Raw genomic sequence first — 22,734 nt, forward strand, 5'->3', positions numbered from 1 at the left:
CACGTGAGCAAGAGGCCAGTGAGGCGCATGCTCACAAAGAATTATTTTTTTTGCACCGTTGTTTTTTTTCCCCTCGTGCGGTCACATGTCAAGGCACGTCATATCTTTGTAGTTGACTGTGCAGCCATTTTGGGGGAGGCTGTAGACCGTCTAGCTTGTATGTGCCATTATTAGCTACCTAAAAAAAACACGCAAACAAAGAAACCAAACGGAAAAAACGTTGGACGACACGTCGTTAAATATGGGCCCGCCGGGAGACAGAAAACTCCACATGTCGACTGAAAGAACGGAGGACTTGAGCTGGATTGTCGATTTATCTTGACATGGCATGCGGCAGGGCGAGCCGGAGGTTGTGACGACTGAAGAAAAGGAGAGAAAGAAAACAAGCGCAGCAAACACCTCGAAACTTCAGACGTGGAAAGCGGGGGGTTGATTTTTTTTGTTTAGCTAACAATTATTTCGCCATTCAACTGCTGTCGTTGATTGGTTATAATTGATTCCCCTGGGCTGATTCTGTTTTTTTTGTCGATGAAGTAGTTAACAAGGCACGACTGAAGCGCATTACATTTAGCGAAAATGGTGTAAACGGTTAGTGAGTGAAGCCCGCTGGTTTCTTAGCCTCAAACAGCACTGGCAGTCACATTGAGCCGAGGAGGTGGGGGAAATGTAAACGCGTTTAAAGATGACTGTACGCTAAGCTAGGTGATCACACATAGGCCTCAATTAAGCCAATCAGTCAGATGATAAGATGTAGCTATATCGCTGGCTCACTACTAGTTAGTGTCGGAAGTGAATGCCTAGATTAGCCTGCTAGCTCACCTTAGCTAGTGTGCTAAAAATACGCCCACATCATGACTATCGGCAGTGGCAGCAACGACACAGGCTCTGGGCCAAATGAGTGGCAGTAAAAGTCACGGAAATGTCAAGTTACTTTCGCAGTAGTCTTCGATGTTACCCGGTGCCAATATCTCCTGGCATCTGTGTTTACCTGCCATCTTCGTCTGTATCCCCAGTCCGTCTATAACACGCACATAACAGTGTCTGCACGGAAGCAAAAAGACAGCCATGGATGAGGGACTTTGAAATGACCCAAACGATAGAATATTTGTCTGCTTGCTGTAGTCCACAATCTCAATTGCAGAAAACTAGCGATATGGGTTTTTGCAGCAGCGCTTTCTGCTGATTTCAGTACCATCTATAGGAGGGAAAAGTTGAGTCATTTGAGTTGCTGTTTTAATTAAAATCTTTGTTGTAATCCCTCCATGGCAGGTTGAAAAACGAAGCTCACGGTCCTTGAAAGTCATGTCTTAAAACATGGATTTCTGATCAAGCATAAAGGAGATGTAGTCTTAGCTTGTCGACCATTCCCCCCCTCCTCAACACTGCCCTTTTTTTAACAAAACAATCGAAATGACTTAGTTTTGTTTAAGATTTTTATGACCTTTTAAGTTCGTAGTTGGTATACTGAGGATTTAGCCTAGAGTTTTGATGCGTTGTTTCTGCAAAGGGTAGCCAGCTCCATCCTTTATCAAACAGAAAGTAGAGAGTTTAGCCAAAATATACTGCAGAAGAGGAGAAGACACTACCATCGAATTCCAACCATGGGGGACCCAACTTCACGCAGAAATCAAACACGAAATCGACTTCGAGCTCAACTTCGGAAGAAAAGGGAATCTTTGGCTGATCAGTTTGACTTCAAGATTTATATAGCCTTCGTTTTCAAAGAAAAGGTTTGCCAGCACTACAGATCCACTCATGTTTGTTCCTCATTGTACAACCAAAGCAATGCCTTAAAATATCCCCCCTCCAATTTTTTTCATTACAGAAGAAGAAGTCAGCACTTTTTGAGGTAGCCGAAGTTGTGCCAGTGATGACCAACAACTATGAAGAAAATATCCTACGAGGTGTGCGCGATTCCAGCTACTCTCTCGAGAGTTCAATAGAGCTCCTGCAAAAAGACGTTGTGCAACTACACGCGCCCCGATACCAGTCAATGCGAAGGGTGAGACACAATACCATTTGAAAGGGGGAGTGTATGGAAAAGTAAACATTTTGTGTCATGTTAGCTGTCTGTGTTTTTACAGGATGTGATAGGCTGCACTCAGGAAATGGATTTTATCCTATGGCCACGCAACGATATTGAGAAGATCGTCTGTCTGCTGTTCTCCAGATGGAAGGGGGCCGATGATGAACCCTTTAGGCCTGTTCAGGTCAGTCCTTATCACCTTAGGTTTGGTCAGAACTATAGAAAGTTAAAAATATCATCTTTGTGTACACTCTATTTTTTTAAATCATCTTCACAGTGTAGCAATTTTAAATAGTAAAAAAAAAGCATCTTATCAGCAAATTCAATTTTGCAGCCAGTTTCCCAGATATGTATGAAGTTCAGTCCTCAACTAACACGAAACACTGCGAGTTTGTAGCCTGAGACTAGGCTTAATCTGTGTCTGGGAAACTGAGACTTTGCATAACAAAACTTTGTCCTTAGTTCTTAAGTCTGTCTTATTTACAGGCCAAGTTTGAATTTCATCATGGAGACTACGAGAAGCAGTGCATGCATGCTTTGGGTCGTAAAGACAAGGCTGGAATGGTCATGAACAACCCAACTCAGTCTGTATTTCTCTTCATGGATAGACAGCACTTACAGGTATGTCGCATCGCTGAAAATAAAATGTAATTCTCCTAAAAAGAGGAGGAAAAAACCCTGAAATGGTCTTGTTAACACACTTTATCACAAATGTTGTCCACATTCTTTCAGACTCCTAAAACCAAGGCCACAGTTTTCAAGTTGTGCAGCCTCTGCCTGTACTTGCCCCAGGACCAGCTGACCTGCTGGGGTGTGGGAGACATCGAGGATCACCTCCGCCCTTATATGCCTGATTAAGGCTTCTTGCTCCACCCAGCCACACGGAGGGGGAATGAAAAAGAAAAAAAAAAGCCTTTTTCCCTTCCTCTTGCCTAAGCCTTCAGAAGCAAATTGATGTACTCATCTCCATCCTTTTTTCCCTTTAAGATGTGAACTTATGCTTGGATCTCCTTTTTTGTTTCTACTCGTTCTACCTTCCCTGACCTGAATCTGATTGAGTTCCCATCCTTCATTTTTTTTCTGCCTCATGCTCCCAGTGTGCCCCCACCCCTCTTCTCCCTACCATTTTTGGATTTATCCCTCACCTTTTTTTCCACTTCCTCCTCATTCCCTGCTTCTCACTCACCTATTTTTGTTCATTTGAACCTGCACGAACATTGATTTTGAGTGGTTGGTTGTTCTCTTGGAGCTGCACTGTCAACAGCACCGGTCATTGAAGGAACTCTTTATGTTGCATCAGAACAGGAACAAACAATACACAGGTCATCATGGTGGTTCTCACATGGACGCGTTTTATATCCTTGTTGTCATAAGAAATGATTGTTAAAGTTTGTAATGTCACGCAGGTGTCTAGAACAACTTTACGCAGTCTTGTGACCAAGGACAGGTGTGGAGAGGTGTTTAAACACCCGTGTAAGCAAAGAGATAATGAGATGAACAGTATCTGTCAAATCATATGGTGTAGGTATCGCTTCTTTTAAACAGCCTTAGTTATTTTGCTGGACTTTCAAAGATGGTTTGGTGTCATTTGCTTTCCTCTGAAACATGCTAGGCAAGCCTTCGCTAAAACCTTGAGTGACTTGAAAGGTGTTATACACACAAAGTTGGTTAGACGTTGAGGGTCATGTTCACTGTTCAAGCACTATTCCATTGAGCTACTGAAATGATGTTTTTATGTTTGTTTTATTGGGGATGTGGGTTGGTGAGTAACTGAAATGGCGACATTTATTGTTTAACATACCTAACAAAAGTTGCTGAAAGCTAATTCTCTTATTTTTATTTGACCTACTAAAAGTTAGATGATTTGCCACCATGCTCATCAAATTAAATTGGGTTTTGCAGGCTTGCTTGTCAAAGAATATTACGCACATATAATTTTGCTCCTTGTTGATTCAGTGTGTTCACTTTAAAAGGATGTAAGGCGTGTAACTTCTGGAGTTTTTTTTCTCTGTTGGTTCTCAAATCAATACTGCTGAGCATATCCCAATACAGTGCAAATTCTGAAAGCATCACTCTTTGTCCATTTTCTTTTATTGCATGCGCACAAATCATTGATACAGTCTTTCAATGACAAGGGGCTCTGATCATACAATAACCACTGGTGTCAATTTAAGTTATTGGCAAATATTTAACAGCAGGAAATAAGCATCAAGTAACCAGCAGCTCGTAGCCCAAGCGTTGTGACACCCACCACTGAAGTACTGATTACAAACTTATTTACAGACAGAGAGAAGCTGTTTACATCGTCACTCTTGCTTTGACACTACAGACAGATACAGAGTGGAGAAGCTTCAGCTGCTGCCAAGATGTTTGGTGTGTCTTCCTTGTGCGATGATCTTCCCTGTAACCTTGTTGGTGAGGTCCACTGTGGCAAACGCCAGACTCCGTCCCTGTTTCAGAACCTGAGCGGTGATGAGAACATCTTCTCCCATCTTGGCAGCGTTCATGTACCTATGACACAGTGACAGCTTTTGTAGTTTATCGGGGAAATTATCAGCCAGATTAGGAAAGCCTGCAGGAGGTTAAATTTAATCCTGTGAGGTGTAACTTAACCCTCAGTGCGCTAAGCTGAGTATGTTATTTCTGACTTTCAACATTTATCCTTTAGTCTTGGCAATAAGTGAATAAAGCTATTTTCGGCTGCTCCCTGCCCTGCATTAACACATCGGATGAAACCCCAAAGGGATTTGTCTCCTGGGATCAAGCCAGGGACCATTTTCTTACTGGGCAATTCTGTAAACCAAAGCAAATAAAAATTCTAATCAACAAGGGGGAAAAAAACTACCGGTGTATATATATTTTAAAGTACTTTTCTCTCAAATGTGGGGTCATGACTCATCACTCTTCATGACTTTGACCTCACAGAGAGGCCGAACACTACAGTTTAAGTGGTATTAAATATCCTCATTTCTGAGTGCAAAGCTCTTCCTATTCTGGCTGCTCCCTTCAGGAGTTGCCATCTTTCTCCATGTCATCCTATCCCTAGCATCACACCAACCCTCTGCATCATCCCCTTTATGCTTGTTCCTCTTCTGCAGTTCTAAGCTAGATGCTGAAATACAGTGACCACAGCTTATTAAGAAAAAACACAGTTCTGAATGTCACCTTAACCCCCTGAGTATAGTGCTATAAATGATACGCAGGTAATTTTTTTTTTCCTTTTTCATCTTGTGTGCGATAAGCCCAGCTGATGGATACACCAGTAGGACTGTCTTGTATGTGTTACTATTCCTTTAATTTAGGTTCAAATTGGTTTGCTGTTTGAAGGTGCACAGCGATGAGAAATAAAAACTTAATGTGTTAAACATAAAGGAACAAGCCTGTTATATTTGTGTGAAAATGCTAAAACCATCTCAGCCTCTCCAAACCACTCAACCTGACCTGTCCCTAGCCCTGGTCACTCCACAAACTGGTGTCTATCCTGAGCACAGATAAATGGAATAAAGATAGTAAAGTAATTTTGGACTAAGTGTTCACATTTACCCATTTATGAGGAAAACAAAAATAGTATAATGTACAAAAGGTGACAGATAAAAGTAAAAATATTTAGTTTTTGCATGAAAATAACCCTACACGAGCACAAGTCTGGTTGGTGGCTGGGTCCGTGTTGTAGGACCCTGTGAAGGTTCATTTTACATATTTCAATTGAACCTTGAACCCTGCTTGCTACTTTTTACAGGCAGATCTGCCTTATGCCAGAGTTTTGAGGGGTAGAACCTGTTCCCAGAAAGGCTTACAATAGTTATGGACTCACGTTATATTCATATCCACGCTGACCCCCGGTGCCCCCCTCTCACTGTGCATGATCGCTATGGTGGAGACGATATCAACCAGTGTGGCTGTTAGCCCGCCGTGCAGCGTCCCTCCCCGGTTTGTGTGCTCTTCTTCTACCCGCATCTCACACACCACTTTACCGGGGCTGGCAGACAAAATGTCCACCTGAAGAAAACACAGAGTTGTTTTTATGTCAGCGCAACAATACAGACACGATCCGGCTTTTTTCTGCGCTTAAACCAAAAACTAATTGGCACAAACTGTCCATATTTACCTTGCTAAGTACCCTGTCGAAGCCTGGGCTATCCACCATAGCTCTCATTACATGTTTTAAGGAATTTAAAGTAAGCGAAGCCATTGTTAACGACAAGGTGTGTGTATTTAACACCTTTTCATGCAGCCAATGTCAAACTTCTGTTTATCTTACACCGCCGGAAACTGTGGCGTGCCGCAAAACGGTCCGGGTGAAACTTTAACTGGCCAGCCACAGTAAAGAAGGTAAACAGCGCCGCGTGCGTATAAAATTTTAATGCTAATAGTTTTTTTCCAAGCCTTCTTTTAGTTAAATATTTTTTATAATAAAAAGTATATTTTAATGGTATGGAGTCTTATGAAATGGTATATCAACCCTAAAAAGTCTTATTTAAAGCTTCAATTTATCCGAATTAGAAACTGTTTAGCAAGTTCACCCGGACGTATTTCATGGGTACACCTTAGAGAACTTGCAGAGAGCAAAGATGGGCTAATGTTTGGTTTTAATTCTTTATTTCAGATGTACTTGTGCAAAACTGGTGTCTAATAAAGATGGCTTCTACCTCGGAGTCGGACACACCGTCAGTTTCTAACTTGGAGGAAAAAAGAAGCCGCCTCTGTGACGAGTTTGCAGCCATAGCGGGAACTGAAAGCGCCGTGGCTCAGTGCTACCTGGCTGAGAATGACTGGGAGATGGAGGTACATACACCAGCTGAGTGTAACTCTGGTGTTGTAGCCGGAGTCCAAATGGGCACTTTTAATTGCACTCAGCACAGCTGCGGGTTATTTTACTGATTAAATGAGAGCCTGTAGCTAAAAACATTACATTGATGCTGATGCTGGAATACGGCTGTATATACAGCCAAGTCCTGATATTTTTTTTATTTTTTAGTCCTGTGATAAGCAGCACATTCCTGTCTCTTTTCCTTCAGAGAGCCTTGAACTCATTCTTTGAGGCAGACATGGAGAGAGTGTTTGATGTTGAGGAGCTTCCAGAGAAAGACACCACCCCCAAAGCTAAGAGGCAGAAGGTTGAAGATGCCCCTGCTGCAAACTGGTGAGTCTGCTGTCTTTTCTGTGTATGGTGACGTTTACTTATGACTCTGTTCATTTTAGCCAAACTGTCTGTGGAAACATTTGCAGCATAGATTTGACTGCAGACAGTCCTGCTACCACACGGAAACCTTCAGAAGAAGATGATGGTAAACTGTCCATGATCACCTGGAACGTGGACGGACTTGATACGGACAACATTGCAGAGCGTGCCAGAGGCCTGTGTTCATATTTAGTCTTGTAAGCATGTGCTACAGTTGTTGCACAGTTTTAGGCATCATTTGGAGGAAATTTTACATTTTGCTCAAAGTTCTATATATTTGATAGTTAATGTAAGTAAAGTAATTGTTTTTACTTTAATTGTTTTATTTTTTTTGTTTCATAGATACACTCCTGACGTGGTGTTCCTGCAGGAGCTCATTCCCCCGTATGTCCAGTACTTGAAGAAACGGGCTGTCAGCTACCTGATGATTGAAGGTACAGTATGTTAGATACAGTTAGGCAAAGCACTCATGTGAACGATAAAATGGTCATTAATGGCTGAATGCAGTTGAACTGCTTTGGTTTCCCTCAGTGTCGCATTAGCAGAGCCATTAGAGACATTTGTAGATATTAGTGACATCTGTGTTCTTCTTTCACTGCGTTTATAAATTCTGACTGTTGTACTAATATGGGGATTATACTTCTGCGGGAACTGTGACAGGAAGCTCATTTTAAGCCCACGAGGTAACCGTCTGCATAACCTAACGTGGACCTCCAGAGAAATGTAACTGCACATCGGGTCAACACTGACTTGATTGGCATGGAAGGTTGCAGAGTAGGAGTAAAAGGGGTGTCTCATGGTAATTTTAGGGCTTTTATTGACTTGTACAGTTAAGACATTTTAGTCTTCAGCACCACTTATTAAAACATTCAAGTCAGAGTGTATATGTTTATTTGAGTCTGTAAGCATACTTTTGACTCTGTGTGGATTAGAGAAAATCTCAAATGAATTCAGACTTTCAATTTTTTTTCACTCATTGAAGATGTAAGCTTTACAATCATTGCACACTGGAAATAGGACAGTTCAAAGTAGTCATTAAAAGCGCCCATATTACCACGACATTGATACATACAATGACTAAATGTAAACTGACCACAACCGTTAAGTATCTCTGTACACATACAGTTTGCACATGATATTGATACTTATGTGTATCAGCATACCTTGACTAAAGATTTGATGTGAAGGGGAACCAAAGCTTAAAAGTCTCCATCTTCCTCTTGACTTGTGTTGACCAGGTGGTGAGGAAGGTTACTTCACAGGGATGTTGCTGAAAAAGTCACGAGTCAAATTTGTGGAGCGTGAGATAGTAGCTTATCCCACCACTCAGATGATGAGGAACCTGCTTGTTGCTCAGGTGTGTGCAAAATCATCTCTGATATTTTCTTCATGTGCATAAGTTCTGCGGAACGGGATACTTAGGACCATTTTCCTTTCCAAAAATCAGGTGATCGTCAACAGCCAGAAGCTGTGCCTGATGACATCCCACTTTGAGAGCTGTAAGGGATATGCTGCAGAGCGGATGAAACAGCTGCATGTGGTGATGCAGAGGATGTCAGAGGCACCTGATGATGTCACCGTTGTGTTTGGGGGAGACACAAACCTGAGGGATGCGGAGGTCAGACGCTGCTCCTTCCACTCACATACAGCCAGTAAACTTGTAACAAGTAATCACAGTAATTCTTTTCTCTGGACCCGTCTCAGGTGACCAAGGTGGGCCTGCCTGCAACTGTCTGTGATGTGTGGGAGCGACTGGGCAAACAGGAGCACTGCCGCTACACATGGGATACTAAAGCCAACAACAACAAAACTGTTCCGTATGTCAGTCGCTGCCGCTTTGACAGAATCTACTTCCGCTCGGCTACCAAGGATGGAGTCCCTCGTCTGGCCCCTGATCACATGGCCTTGGTGGGGCTGGAGAAGCTGGACTGTGGCCGCTACACTAGTGATCACTGGGGAATCTACTCCACCTTCACAGCTGAATAGAACTACACAAAACAACCAAAAACATGACAGTTAAGCATTTTATTTTAGATCAGCCGCTCTTTAAATGACAGTAATGCTATGCAGGAAGATGTTCTTATTGCCGGTAAACGATTCACCTTAATTTAATCAGTTTTATACTCTAATGTGTGTCTGCTTAAGTGTTTTATGTGGTTAAAATGACAAATTAAAAAATGAAAAGTACCAATAAATTACAATGTCTTTGTTTTATTATACACTTGCACTGATTGGGGGGGAGAGTCCATTAACAGAAGTCTGACAGCTCTTCAGCTTTTAACCTTGTTACATGATCTTCCTCAGTGGATGGAGTTGGGACTGAAAAACACCACACACAGCATGAGAAACCCTACTGTGATGTCACTCTGTATGTAATACACACATCAGGCCACTAGAGGGCAGTACACAGTTGAGTAGCAACTGTTCAAACACTGACTTACAGGACTGAGAGTAGTGTTATGGGAAGTCCTAACTTTTAAGCACTACATGCATATGACTGAAGCTGTTGAGCCACTGTTTCAACAGCTAGATGCAGTACTATCCATCCACTCTCTTCTGTGTATCCAATTCAGGGGCTGGAGCCTGTTCCAGCTGTTCTAGGGCAGTGATTTTGTGTTTATTATGTAAGTCTTTACTTACTTACTTACCTCCAGCCCAAGAACACGGAATACGGGGGCTCCCCAAGGATGTGTGTTGAGCTCCCTTCTCTTCACTCTGCTGACCCACGACGAGATCTACTACAGGGGTGAAGTTAACCATCTGCCAGAGTGGTACAGCAACAACAACCTGTCCCTGAATGTGGAGAAGACCAACAGTGACTCTACTTCCTCTGCAAACTGAGAAGCACAAGAGATTCAACCCCCATTATGAGCACCTTTTACAGAGGCACAGTTGAGAGTATCGTCACCAGCTGCATCACTGTGTGGTATGACTCCTGCATTGGGTTCTGCAGGAAAAAATGACAACGGGTAGTGAGAGCAGCCGAGAGCATTGTGGGGACCTCTCTTGCCTCCCTCCCCAGGAGATCTACTGCACCTGCCTCATCTGGAAGGTCGTCTCCATTACAGGTGACTCCACTCATCCCTTCAACAGCGTCTTCAGTTTGCTGCCATCAGGAAGGATACTGAAGAGCCTCCGGGCCAGAACCAGCAGACTGAGAGACAGCTTCGTCCATCGGGCTGTCAGGATGCTGACCATCTCTGGATCGAGAAGGGGGGCCCAAGGGTACATCTTTCGCCATCCTACAATGCTGTGATTGTAGCCATTCCCCACTTTCTGTGAATGGTACTCATGGCCATTGATCAATAGGCTTTGATTAGTTGTCATTGATCAATGGTCATAAGAATTTGCATACTAACAATCATGGAATTAACCCCCCGGCACATTGTTCATTCAGTGGCGCTAGTTTCCTTCACTATGCAAATGTACTGTTTATATGGTTGGGGAAACCTACAGTCAGCTGAGACTGAAGAAGTCACTTGGATGAGTGACGAAACGTTTCTCCAACTGAAAATGTCCAGATGAACAGAATCAACCTTTTGGGATTTACTTACCTGGATGATTAAGCACGCATCAAGACGTTATTTTATTAAACATTTTAAAATGTTAGCAGCACAAACAAACATTTTTGCAGCACAAACCAGCACAAACGTTTGACATCCATTTTGTTTGATTCCATTAATATGGGGGGGCTGGTTGACCTCTAGAAATTTTTGTTAATATCTTTAAAATAATAACGGCACAAACAAAAATTTCTGCAGCACAAACCAGCACAAACGTAGCACAAACGTTTGATACCACTTTTGTTGGATTTGGGTAATGTGGGGGGGGCTGGTTGACCTTTTGACCTTTACATTTTCATTAATATCTTTAAAACAGAAGCAGCACAAACGAAAATTTTAGCAGCACAAACCAGCACAAACGTAGCACAGTTGATTGACACCCATTTTGTTTGATTTAATTAATGTGGGGGGGCTGGTTGACCTCTGATGACCTCTAGAAATTGTTATTAATATCTTTAAAATGATAGCAGCACAAACGAAAATCTTTGCAGCACAAACCAGCACAAACCAGCACAAACGTAGCACAAACGTTTGATACCACTTTTGTTGGATTTGGGTAATGTGGGGGGGCTGGTTGACCTTTACATTTTCATTAATATCTTTAAAACAGAAGCAGCACAAACGCTAATTTTACCTGCACAAACCAGCACAAACGTAGCACTAAAAAAGTAGACCATTTTGGCCCGTTTTGGAGCAGTCTGGGGGGATGGTGACCTTTGAATGACCTATAAAATAAAGTTTAATATCTCGGAAACTGTAGCAGCACAAACGCTAATTTTACCTGCACAAATCTGCACAAACGTAGCACTAACCGCTCCGCCTATTTGCCTTTACGTTTCAAGTGGGTGGGGGGTCAGCGTCACTCTGCTCATGCTCTGCTGTGTTTTGTTGCCAGTGCATAAAGTGGATGGCATAATAAAGGAGGACTACCTCCAAATACTTCAACTTCACCTCAAATCAACAGCTAGAGGCTTGAAACTTTGACACAGCTGGGTGTTCCAACAGGACAATGACCCCAAACCCATCAAAACTGGTTTTGAATGCATAAAGCAGTCTAACATGGAGCATCTGGACTGGCCTCCCCAAAGCCCCGACCTTAAACCTATTAAAAACTTTTGGTCTATACTTAAAAGCTGAATATGAGCCACAAAACCAACCAATTTAAATTAACTTTGTTTCCAAGAAGTGTGGTCAAATATCCAGCCAGATTTATGTCAGAAGCTGATCTCTACCAAAAGAGTCTGGCCGAGACTCGCCATCACCAGTGTGTGAATGTGTGTGTGAATGGGTGAATGACTGAATGTAGTGTAAAGCGCTTTGGGGTCCTTAGGGACTAAGTAAAGCGCTATACAAATACATGCCACTTACCATTTAATCAAATATTATATGGGTTATATGTCATCATTGAAGACGCTGATTTCTGTAATAAACGTTTTCAATTTAAAATATGTTATTAAAGCCCAATCTTTTTGGAAAAATTCAGCTCTCATAACTTTGATTTAATTACACACTTTTGAAATCTGTGGTGGTGTTGTATCAAACCTTTTATTTCTTAGTTTTTGCTTTTTTGCTTGCTTGCATTTATATAGTGTGGTACTTACTGAACCTCTGTTGTTGCTTTGTTTGCTTTTCTCTGTTCACTGGCCTTTCTCTGTTTGGGGAAGGAATTATGCAATGCAGAATGGGTTGGGATAGATACAATGGGAGGAGCTAAAACATGTCAACATACTTTGAACCTTAATTGTTTGCAACCATGGACACAAAAAGTCAAATAAACATACTGAGAAACTGCCTGGGTGCATTTCCAGCAAAGCCATGTTTGTAAAGTTATAGTAAATTATTAGAAAGCATAACCTTCCTGGGACTTTTCCTTCAGAGATCCTTGAGCTAACTTGTTGAAGCAGACATGGAGAGCGACTCTGAAACACACAGTGGTGAAGATACTACTCCAGATGACTGGTAAGTCTGCTGTCTGTTCTCCTATGTATGGTGAAGGTTACCTATGACTCTTTGTATTTTAGCTGACTGACTGTGAAAAACTTCCAGGATGGATTTGGCTGTAGACAGTCCAGATGGAAGTCCTGCTGCCAGTCCTGCTGCTACACAGAAACCCTCAGAAGAAGAGGATTTTAAACTGTCCCTGATCACCTGGAATGTGGACGGGTTTGATTTGGAAAAACGTCCAGAGCGTTCCAGAGGCCTGGTTAAATATTTAAACTTGTAAGTACCTGTTACACTTTTCACACTTTTAGGCATTGTTTGGAGAAAATGCAACATTTTCCTAAAAGCTGCACATATGTGACATTTAATATTATTAAAGTAAATCTCTGTAAATACAGACACAACCCTGATGTGGTGTTCCTGCAGGAGCTCGTTCCCCCTTATATCCAGTTCTTGAAGGAACAGCTCGTCAACTACCTGATGATTGAAGGTACAGTATGTCAGATAGATACAGGTAGGAAAGGCACAGGTATGAATGATCAAATGGTGATTAATGGCTGAATGCAGCTGAGCTGCTTTGCTTTGACTTCATGTAACACATGAAGAGAGCTGTTAAGGACTTTAGTCAATATTAGTAACATCTGTGTTCTTCCTTCACTGTTTTTGAACAAACTCTAAGGGCTTAAGTGCACATGAGGTAATCAAGGAGATAGGACACACCAGGGAACAAGGGTGAACAAAATCTGACTAACGAGACAGACTGAACAACACACACAAGACAAAAAATCCAGGAAGTAACACAAACACTGAGACACAGACTAAGGCGCATGAACTAAAAACTGAGACTGGGACTAAAAAGACATGGAAACACAAAACAGACTGGAGAGGCAAAAGGACAAAACACACAGAGAAAAACATGCGAACAGGACTACAGACATATTAACTAGACAAGACAGGGAACATATGCAGACACAGAGACACAACAGGGAAGGCAGGGATCACTAAGGGAACTAAGATCAACCAGGGAACAGAACTAGAAACATGGATAACAAAACTCAGAAGAGCTAGGAACTAATACTCAAGGAATAAACAAATCATTGACTAAAGATTTGATTTGAAGGGGAACCAAAGCTTAAAAGTCTCCATCTTTCTCTTCCTTTTGTGTTGATCAGGTGGTCGGAACGGTTGCTTCACAGGGATGTTGCTGAAAAAGTCACGAGTCAAACTTGTGGAGAGCGAGATGGTAGCTTATCCCACCACTAAGATGAGGAGGAACCTGCTGGTCGCTCAGGTGTGTGCAAAATCATCTCTGATATTGTTTTTCATCTCCATAAGTGATGCTCAGGAACATTTTCGTTTCCAAAGCTCAGGTGATCGTCAACGGTCAGAAGCTGTGCCTGATGACATCCCACTTTGAGAGCTGTAAGGAAAATACTGCAGAGCGTCTGAAACAGCTGCATGTGGTGAAGCGGAGGTTGAAACATGCACCTGATGATGTCACTGTTGTGTTTGGGGGAGACACAAACCTGAGGGATGCGGAGGTCAGACGCTGCTCCTTCCACTCACATACAGCCAGTAAACTTGTAACAAGTAATCACAGTAACTCTTTTCTCTGGACCCGTCTCAGGTGACCAAGGTGGGCCTGCCTGCAACTGTCTGTGATGTGTGGGAGCGACTGGGCAAACAGGAGCACTGCCGCTATACATGGGACACCTCTGCCAACAACAACAAAACGTTTCCCTTTGTCGCTCGCTGCCGCTTTGATAGAATCTACCTCCGCCCGGCCATCAAACGTGGAATCCCACGTCTGGCCCCTGATCACATGGCCTTGGTGGGGCTGGAGAAGCTGGACTGTGGACGCTACACTAGTGATCACTGGGGAATCTACTGCACCTTCTCAGCTGAATAGAAAACAACCAAAACCATGACAGTTAAGCATTTTATTTTAGATCAGCCTCTCTTTAAATTACTGTAATGCTATGCAGGAAGATGTTCTTATTGCCTGTAAATGATTCACCTTAATTTAATCAGTTTTATCCTCTAATGTGTGTCTGCTTAAGTGTTTTATGTGGTTAAAATGACAAATTAAAATATGAAAAGTACTAATGAATTATAATGTCTTTGTTTTGATGTACACTTACATTGATGGATGAAAAGTCCAAACAGAAGTCTGACAGCTCTTCAGCTTTTAACCTTGTTACATGATCTTCCTCAGTGGATGGAGTTGGGACTGAAAAACACCACACACAGCATGAGAAACCCTACTGTGATGTTACTCTGTGTGTAATACACGCATCAGGCCACTAGAGAGCAGTACACAGTTGAATAGCAACTGTGTCAACAGTGACTTACAGGACTGAAAGCATTGTTATGGGAAGCCGTAATGGTGAGTCCAGTTTTAACCACTACACACATATGATGGGGGTAGGGGGACTCTCTCTCTTGTTCACCACACTCCAGGATACGACGAAAAGGAGAAACCTCAACCTGCATGCAAGGAGGGCAAGGGTCACTGGGAGAAGCCACAAGGAAACTCTTGAGAAGTCAACTAAGTAAAGAGCCAGGGTTTCACTAACCAAGTAGTTCAACATTCCAGCAATGAGAGAATGTCCATCCATGCCTTAAGTAGGAGCCGTGATTGCTCATCTTCCACAAGTGGGAAACCAGTTTTTCAACCTTGCTCTGGTTCACTCCCACATTCCTGCACACTGCCTTCCACTAAGTCTGCACAAACAACTCTCAATTAATGTGAATATCTAACTTTTCTACTTGTTTTATACTTGAGCAATGCAATTAACCATTAAAGGGATCTAAAACTGGTTACAGTCCCCATACCCCATACCATATATATCACATATTAGCTGTAAATAAAAAGTAATTTACAGCAGATTAAAAGTGAACAGTCACCTTTTGGTCTACACCTCTGTTTCAGGTTAACTCATTATATTTGTTAAAATATTCCACTCTGCGAGTTCCAGATGTTGCATCTGCAGATTCGTCATTTTCACTGAATGGTCGTCTCTGTTGGCCAGTGTGCTGTTTAGTCAGGCTGTTTGCTCCTGACTAAACTGTGACTATCACCAGTTTAAATGGGCGTGTTTCCTAAATCAGCTGACGGAGCGAACGTATGGAAGTAAATCTTTCATCTGTAAATCTTACAGTAAAATCTGTTGAGCTGATAGTGGAGAAACTATCCACTCGTGCTTTATTTTATAAAGCTGTCATTCAGGCAGCTGAATCTAACCATTAGATTCAGGCACAGAGAATCTAATGAAATAATAATCAAGCAGTCTATTCATGTTTAGATTTGCATAACACAGTTTTAGTTTTTTATTCTTTCAGCTGTAGTACGGATACTATTTAATGGCCTGAGAGCAAGCAAACAATTAATGCAACAACATGATTCAAATGTAGGCTTAGTCTACCTGCAATTAAATTGGTTGGTTTTGTGGCTCATATTCAGCTTTTAAGTATAGACCAAAAGTTTTTAATAGGGTTGATGTCGGGGCTTTGGGGAGGCCAGTCCAGATGCTCCATGTTAGACTGCTTTATGCATTCAAAACCAGTTTTGATGCGTTTGGGGTCATTGTCCTGTTGGAACGCCCAGCTGTGTCAAAGTTTCAAGCCTCTAGCTGTTGATTTGAGGTGAAGTTGAAGTATTTGGAGGTAGTCCTCCTTTATTATGCCATCCACTTTATGCACTGGCAACAAAACACAGCAGAGCACGATGCTACCACCACCATGCTTGACAGTGCACAGACACTTCTGCGTTCAGTAGTACTTTATTTCCAACTGTGCTTTTCCCCCTGCTGTTTCTGGCATCTGCCCTGGATGCTGCCACTCCGTCATTCCCATTGTATGTATGTGTGTGTGTGTGTCCCGCTCCTTCTCACTGCAAAACATGAGAATGGGTTTTCTCATCAACACAGTTCTGCACACCTGCTCCTTCCCACCTTCACGCCGCCCCGTGAGCTCACTGTGTCAGCCCTCCTCTGCAGCAGAGGAAATCAGCCACGACCATCTGCGTCCCCGGCCTGTCCCCAGCCAGATACCAGCAGGTTATCCCAGCATTGGGATCCTTCATGCGGTGAAGCCACTGTAGCGGGGCGTGGTCTGAACAGAGAGTGACTGGGTGCCCCAGGAGGTAGTAACGAAGGGAGTCGACCGCCCACCGGATTGCCAGGCACGTCTTCTCCACAGTGCTGTAGCGGGTCTCCCGCACCCTGAGCTTGCAGCTGACGAGGAGGATGGGACAGTCGGCTCCCCCTACCTGCTGGAACAAAACGGCCCCCAGCCCTCTGTTCGAGGCGTCTGTCCGCGAAATAAACGGGAGGGAGAAGTTAAGTATGAACAACAGTGGGGATCCGTCTTTACCTGCACAAACAATGCCTGGCACTGCTCCATCCACTGGACCAGATCTGGGGCACCTTTTCGGGTGAGATTTGTTGAGGGACTAGTCAGGTCCGTCCAACTGCATACTTCTTCGGGTTGGCCGTGAGCCCCGACTGCCTCAGGGACTTCAGGAGCGCTGCAACCCGCTGCACATGCTCCGCCCAGGCATCGCTGTAGATGATCACGTCATCTAAATAGGTGGCGGCATACGCAGCTTGCGGCCCTAGCACCCGGTCCATAAGGCGGCCATTTTTTCCTTAGACCCCGCAGACAAGGGAATCTGCCAGTAGCCCTTGGTCAAATCCAGCGACATGAAAAGCGAGCAGTGCCTAACCGGTCCAGGAGTGACCCGAGGCATCAAACCATGACACCTCATTCACCTTGCAGTAGTCCACACAGAACCGTATAGACTCATCTTTCTTCACCACAAGAACTACGGGGCTACACCAAGCACTGTGCAACTCTTCTATTACTCCCAGCCTCAGCATATCGTTCAATTCCCGCTGAACAATTTGTCGCTTATGCTCCGGGAATGCACCGTCATGCCAGGCTGCATCTCAATATCTTCCGGCACTGGTACGTCTGGCTGCCGCTGCTCACCGATTTATTCTCATTTTTATTTGTTCTAAAGTTATTGACAACAACTTGAACCAAGTTGTAATCCTGTTGTTCTCCCTGTCTCTGCCCCACCCTTTCACTCATTTGAATATATACAGCTCCTTGGATCTACTCCCACCATTATATGTACTGTGTACCGGCCACCTAAGCCAAATAAGGATTTTTTTTTAATGACTTTGCTGCTCTTCTTACTCATTTCTCGGTACTTTCCCCAAATTTGATAATTTTTGGTGACTTCAATATCCACATGGACAATGATAAAATCCCTCTTTCCAGAGATTTTATTTCTTGTCTGGAAAGTTTGGAGCTTCTACAATACATAAAATTTTCTACTCATTCTAAAGGTCATATCTTGGATTTGGTCTGCTGTTCTGGCGTTACCCCCACTCACTGTAAAGCCCATTTGTTTCCCCAATCTGATCATAAGTTTATTTCTTTTACTGTAAATACAAAAGCCTACAAAACCTGTACACCCCGTGACATCACATTTAGGAAAATTAGTAATATTAACCCTGCAGATCTTTCATCTGCCATTTATGACTTTCCATTTATTCACAGCTCCTCATCCCCAGATGAACTTGTTTCTCACTATAATGTCGACCTCCATAACCTTCTTAACATATTTGCTCCACTTAAACACCGAACTGTCTCATTTTCCTGTTCAGCACCACGGTTTACTCTTAACCTGCGCCATCTCAAAGCTAAAGGACGCCAACTGGAACGTCTGTTTAAGAAAACTGGATTTACCATACACAAAGAAATTACAAAACCTCCAGACTCATTCCCCTCTCATATGGACTCTGCTGACTTTTGTAACTCTCTTCTATCTTTTTTCACTCATAAAATCACTGATATTCACCAACAACTTAACTTTGTAGGAGCTTCTAACTGTGAAGTAGACTTTCTGTTTTCCTCGCTGTCTTCCTCTCAGTCATTTTCAAGTTTTATTCCATAGCTGTTGTATCAAATCTTATTAAAAAATCTAAATCATCCACTTGTCAGCTCGACCCTCTTCCCTCTGTGTTAGTTAAAGCTTGTCTTCCCTAATTGGCTCCTCTCATAACTAGTATTATCCACTCTTGCCTTAACACTGGAATTTATCCTCCATCCCTAAAAACTGCTTCCGTCATTCCAATTCTCAAAAAGGCTTGTGCAGATCCCAATAATTTTGATCTCCGCCCTATATCAAACCTCCCCTTTATTTTGAAAATCCTTAAGAAAGTTGTTGCCTCCCAGCTTCACTCATACCTCAATGACCATAATCTCTACAAACAATTTCAGTCTGGTTTCCGCCCCAATCATAGTACAGAAACTGCTTTGTTAAGGATTACTAATGATCTTCTGTTGGCAGCTGATTCTGGTCTTTTAACCATTCTCATCCTTCTCGATCTTAGTGCAGCATTTCACACAATTTCTCATATCCTCCTGAGCAGATTAGCATCCATTGGCATTAGTCACACTCCCCTTGCCTGGTTCACCTCATATCTCTCAGACCGCACTCAGTTTATCCAACTTAAATCACACTCTTCACGTCTCTATCCTGTTTCTGCTGGTGTCCCCCAGGGTTCAGTATTAGGGCCTCTTTTATTCATTATCTACATGCTCCCTCTTGGCCAAATATTCCGAAAATATTATATTAATTTTCATTGTTATGCTGATGACACCCAGCTTTACATTTCCTCCAAACCCAATTCATCCCTTCCACCTACCTTCCTCTCTAACTATCTTATGGAGATCAGATCTTGGTTCTTCTCCAATTTTCTCAAACTTAACAGTTTTACTCATTGGCACAGCCTCTACCTTAACCAAATCTCACAGTTTCTCCATTAATATTGAAAATTCCCCCACCCTTCCTTCCCTGCAGGTAAAGAGTTTGGGTGTCATACTTGACAGTACTCTCCCATCTCAGTCTCACATTAATTACATAACCCGGTCTGCATACTTTTACTTACGCAACATTAACCGACTTCGTCCCTTCCTTACTCCCCATGCTGCTGCCATCCTTGTCCATAGTCTTATTACTTCCCAGATCGATTATTGCAACTCCCTCCTATTTGGTCTTTCCAATAAGTCCCTCCATAAACTTCAACTTCTTCAGAATTCTGCAGCTCGGGTCATAACTCGTACTCCCTTAAGAGACCATATTACCCCAATTCTTCAACAGCTTCACTGGTTGCCCACAGAAGCCACGATAAACTTCAAAATCTTAATTCTCATGTTTATCTCTGTGATCTGATTTCATATCACCACTGTTTCCTGCTCTCTCAGATCTTCATCTGCCACTCATCTTGTTGTTCCTTCTGCTCGCCTTATCACTATGGGGCACAGAGTTCCTTCAGCCTTAAGAAATATAGATTCCCTTCCCTTATTTCAGTCACAACAAACTCAAACTCAGAAACTACTTGTTTAAACTGGCTTACTCACTTTAATACAGATTTTACTTGCTGTCAAATCGTGTGTTTGATTTTTTAAATTATTATTATTTGTTGTTTGTGGTTATATTTTGCTGTTTTTTTTAAATATTTTAATGGATTAGAATCTATTTTAATCTACTGCTTTATTGATGTCTTTTTCTCTTTGTAAGGTGGCCTTGGGTTTTAGAAAGGCGCCTTCAAATAAAATGTATTATTATTAATATTATTGTTAATATGGTGCTCTATGAGAGACATAAGGCGGCAGGGGGGAGAATACATCAGCAAAGCGCCGTTGCAATGCAGCAACATCCGCTCTCTGGGTCTGTGTGAGATGGTCATTACAATGGAGGGAGGTGGGAATGGTGGAATTTGGCACCTCCGGCCCCAACTCATCTCTCTCCTTAACCAGGCTCACCAGAGCAGCGGTTTCAGCCTCTCTCCAGGCTTTAACACTAGATTTACTAAACCTGCGCAAATTTGCGTGACTTCCCTCAACCCAACACCTACTAGAATTACTGGCTTTTTTATTTTCTGGTGCAAGTCCCGAGGTGTTATTCACCCCTGCTGAGATTTTCACAGGTCGTCAGCTCGTTTCTCCTCCAGCTTTTGTTGTGCAAACCACCCTTGAGGCCTGGCACATTTGCATTTGTTCACTCAGAGTTGCTCAGATCCAAGGCAGGCCAAACCTCTGTGTTACAATCTTCACAAATGTCTGCCGTATCTATACAAAATATCCCACACATTGACTGACCTGTAAATATGAAAGACACACATTCACACCTTCCTTGACTCTCAGCACAGATCTTCCATTGTTCCACTGTGACTGTGTATGTGTAGGAGTGGCATTGCATTACCACAGCACAGTGCTGTGCATAAAAGCAGACCGACCCAGGCGGGAGAATCATTTCTTGTTCGCATTTCTGAGAACGCACATCAGGGTGGCCTCCGTATCACTGCCACGCAGGAAGAACCTCTCCGCGCAACAGGCTTTGGCCTTGCTTCAGGAAATGGACGAAGCAGATTCTGATGTAGGAAAGGTTTCATTTGTTTAGCAGGCCACTGATACCTCCTCAGAAGAATCTGAAAAGGAGACGGAACAAGAACCCAACATGCCTCCATGGAAGAGGCCCCATGATACTGGGAAGCCCAGCCAGAGCCAGACGGCAAAAGACGGCACCGTGTGGGTTGAAGAGGACATTGGAATGCCCAGTGCAGTAGCAAATCGGTCGTGCTTCACTGCACAAGCTGGACCCACAAAGTCTGCTAAGGTTTGTCACTGCCATATTACATATGATATTTATATAAACCCATTTAGAGTGAGGTCCATGTAAATTTACCATTCTCTATTTGTTTATCTTCTGACAACGTAAGATTACAAGTGTGCTCCAAAGCTTCCTTTGCCTGTTAGACGTGTGAATGCTGCAGACCATCAGGGAGTGTACGGTCCATCAAGCCCACAGAACAGAGCTGGACTGGAATTTGTCAGTTCATGAACTGATGGTATTCATTTCAATTCTGTTTGTAAGAGCAATCATGTGTCCTGTTGGTGCCATTGTGGATTGCTGGTCATAAAGATTTCTGGTGCCAGTAATCAAAGAGACAATGCCCCGAGATAGATTAATTTCAATTATGCAACACCTTCGATTTGATGACAAGGACACGCGGGCAGAACAGGTGAAAACAGATAAATTTGCGGCGATCTCCGACATCTGGACACGCTTCAACAAGAACTGTGCTAAGAGTTTCACTCCAGGAGAACACATGACCATAGATGAACAGCTGTTCCCTACCAAGGTTTGTTGTCCATTCACACAGTATATCGCAACCAAGCCAGACAAATTTGGGATCAAGTTCTCAATGGCCGTGGACTTGGACATCAAATATGTCTGCAGTGCGTCTCCTTACTTGGGAAAAGACCCCAGTCGTCAGAAGGGAGAGAGGCTGGCAGAGAACGTGGTCATGAAACTGATGGAGCCGTTTTTGGATGATGGGAGAAACGTCACAATAGACAATTTCTTTACTTCACTGTCACTGTCGCACAGACTGCTGCAGCGCAAAACGCCGTTATGGGGCACGGTGAATAAAGTCTGGCGTGAACTTCCTCAACTTGTGTGGATGTATTCCGTAAGAGCAGCAACACGCAGGTGGTCAGTAGCGGTTTTCTACAATATGCTGGACCTGGCGGCGGGGAATGCCTACATTTTGTACAAGGCATGTACGGGGTGGACAGGCAAAAGAAGATTGTTTCTGAGTCTTCTAGCTCAGGAACTTCATTGCCGATTCATGTACTGGACTATAACGGACTATAAACGACCAGCTTCTTCAATGATGAATGGCGATGCTTCACTGGCTGATGAGCTGAACACGTTTTATGCTCGCTTCGACGCCGCAGCAATTAAAACAACAAACGGCTGTGCGCGCTCGGAGTGCACCAGTGAAGAAAATGCATTCGTCATCACAGAGCATGCCGTGAGGAACACCTTCAGGAGGGTGAACACCAGGAAGGCAGCAGGACCAGATGCAATCCCTGGCCGGGTCCTTAGAGCCTGCGCTGATCAACTAGCACCGGTGTTCACGGAGATCTTCAACCTCTCCCTG

General features: G+C 43.1%; 4 protein-coding genes and 1 long non-coding RNA gene across 7 annotated transcripts; 3 read left to right on the forward strand and 2 right to left on the reverse strand.

Moving 5' to 3' along the window:
• The first annotated feature begins 117 nt into the window (after positions 1-117).
• On the forward strand, positions 118-4,098 carry lg22h6orf62 (linkage group 22 C6orf62 homolog). Its single transcript, XM_085447064.1, has 5 exons — positions 118-1,730; positions 1,826-2,002; positions 2,085-2,210; positions 2,513-2,647; positions 2,759-4,098. Exons 1-5 carry the CDS (start codon positions 1,602-1,604, stop codon positions 2,882-2,884), a joined length of 693 nt encoding a protein of 230 aa, XP_085303190.1. The 5' UTR covers positions 118-1,601; the 3' UTR covers positions 2,885-4,098.
• acot13 (acyl-CoA thioesterase 13) lies at positions 4,094-6,227 on the reverse strand. Its single transcript, XM_085447068.1, has 3 exons — positions 6,135-6,227; positions 5,841-6,025; positions 4,094-4,537 (listed from the first exon to the last, which is right to left on the reverse strand). Exons 1-3 carry the CDS (start codon positions 6,216-6,218, stop codon positions 4,378-4,380), a joined length of 429 nt encoding a protein of 142 aa, XP_085303194.1. The 5' UTR covers positions 6,219-6,227; the 3' UTR covers positions 4,094-4,377.
• A 72-nt stretch (positions 6,228-6,299) lies between these two features.
• tdp2b (tyrosyl-DNA phosphodiesterase 2b) lies at positions 6,300-9,399 on the forward strand. 3 transcript variants are annotated; one of them, XM_085447060.1, is made up of 8 exons: positions 6,300-6,358; positions 6,633-6,811; positions 7,045-7,169; positions 7,256-7,405; positions 7,551-7,642; positions 8,447-8,565; positions 8,656-8,826; positions 8,913-9,399. In XM_085447060.1, exons 2-8 carry the CDS (start codon positions 6,665-6,667, stop codon positions 9,192-9,194), a joined length of 1,086 nt encoding a protein of 361 aa, XP_085303186.1. In that variant the 5' UTR covers positions 6,300-6,358; positions 6,633-6,664; the 3' UTR covers positions 9,195-9,399. The 3 variants fall into 3 exon arrangements, with proteins under 3 accessions (XP_085303186.1, XP_085303187.1, XP_085303185.1); XM_085447061.1 differs by having other exon boundaries at positions 6,356-6,372; XM_085447059.1 differs by lacking the exon at positions 6,300-6,358 and having other exon boundaries at positions 6,546-6,811.
• A 3,039-nt stretch (positions 9,400-12,438) lies between these two features.
• LOC146683129 (tyrosyl-DNA phosphodiesterase 2-like) lies at positions 12,439-14,822 on the forward strand. The gene is made up of 6 exons (XM_085446111.1): positions 12,439-12,730; positions 12,818-12,991; positions 13,111-13,202; positions 13,885-14,003; positions 14,083-14,253; positions 14,340-14,822. Exons 1-6 carry the CDS (start codon positions 12,678-12,680, stop codon positions 14,619-14,621), a joined length of 891 nt encoding a protein of 296 aa, XP_085302237.1. The 5' UTR covers positions 12,439-12,677; the 3' UTR covers positions 14,622-14,822.
• Positions 12,913-13,885, reverse strand: LOC146683130 (uncharacterized). Its single transcript, XR_014917503.1, has 2 exons — positions 13,724-13,885; positions 12,913-13,530 (listed from the first exon to the last, which is right to left on the reverse strand). It is a non-coding gene; the product is annotated as an uncharacterized LOC146683130 (long non-coding RNA).
• Positions 14,823-22,734: the final 7,912 nt, after the last annotated feature.

The sequence above is a fragment of the Copadichromis virginalis genome, linkage group LG22 (assembly GCF_057382275.1).
Source record: "Copadichromis virginalis isolate Kocher_CV1m ecotype Utaka linkage group LG22, C_Virginalis_male_GT1.1, whole genome shotgun sequence".
NCBI lineage: Eukaryota > Metazoa > Chordata > Actinopteri > Cichliformes > Cichlidae > Copadichromis > Copadichromis virginalis.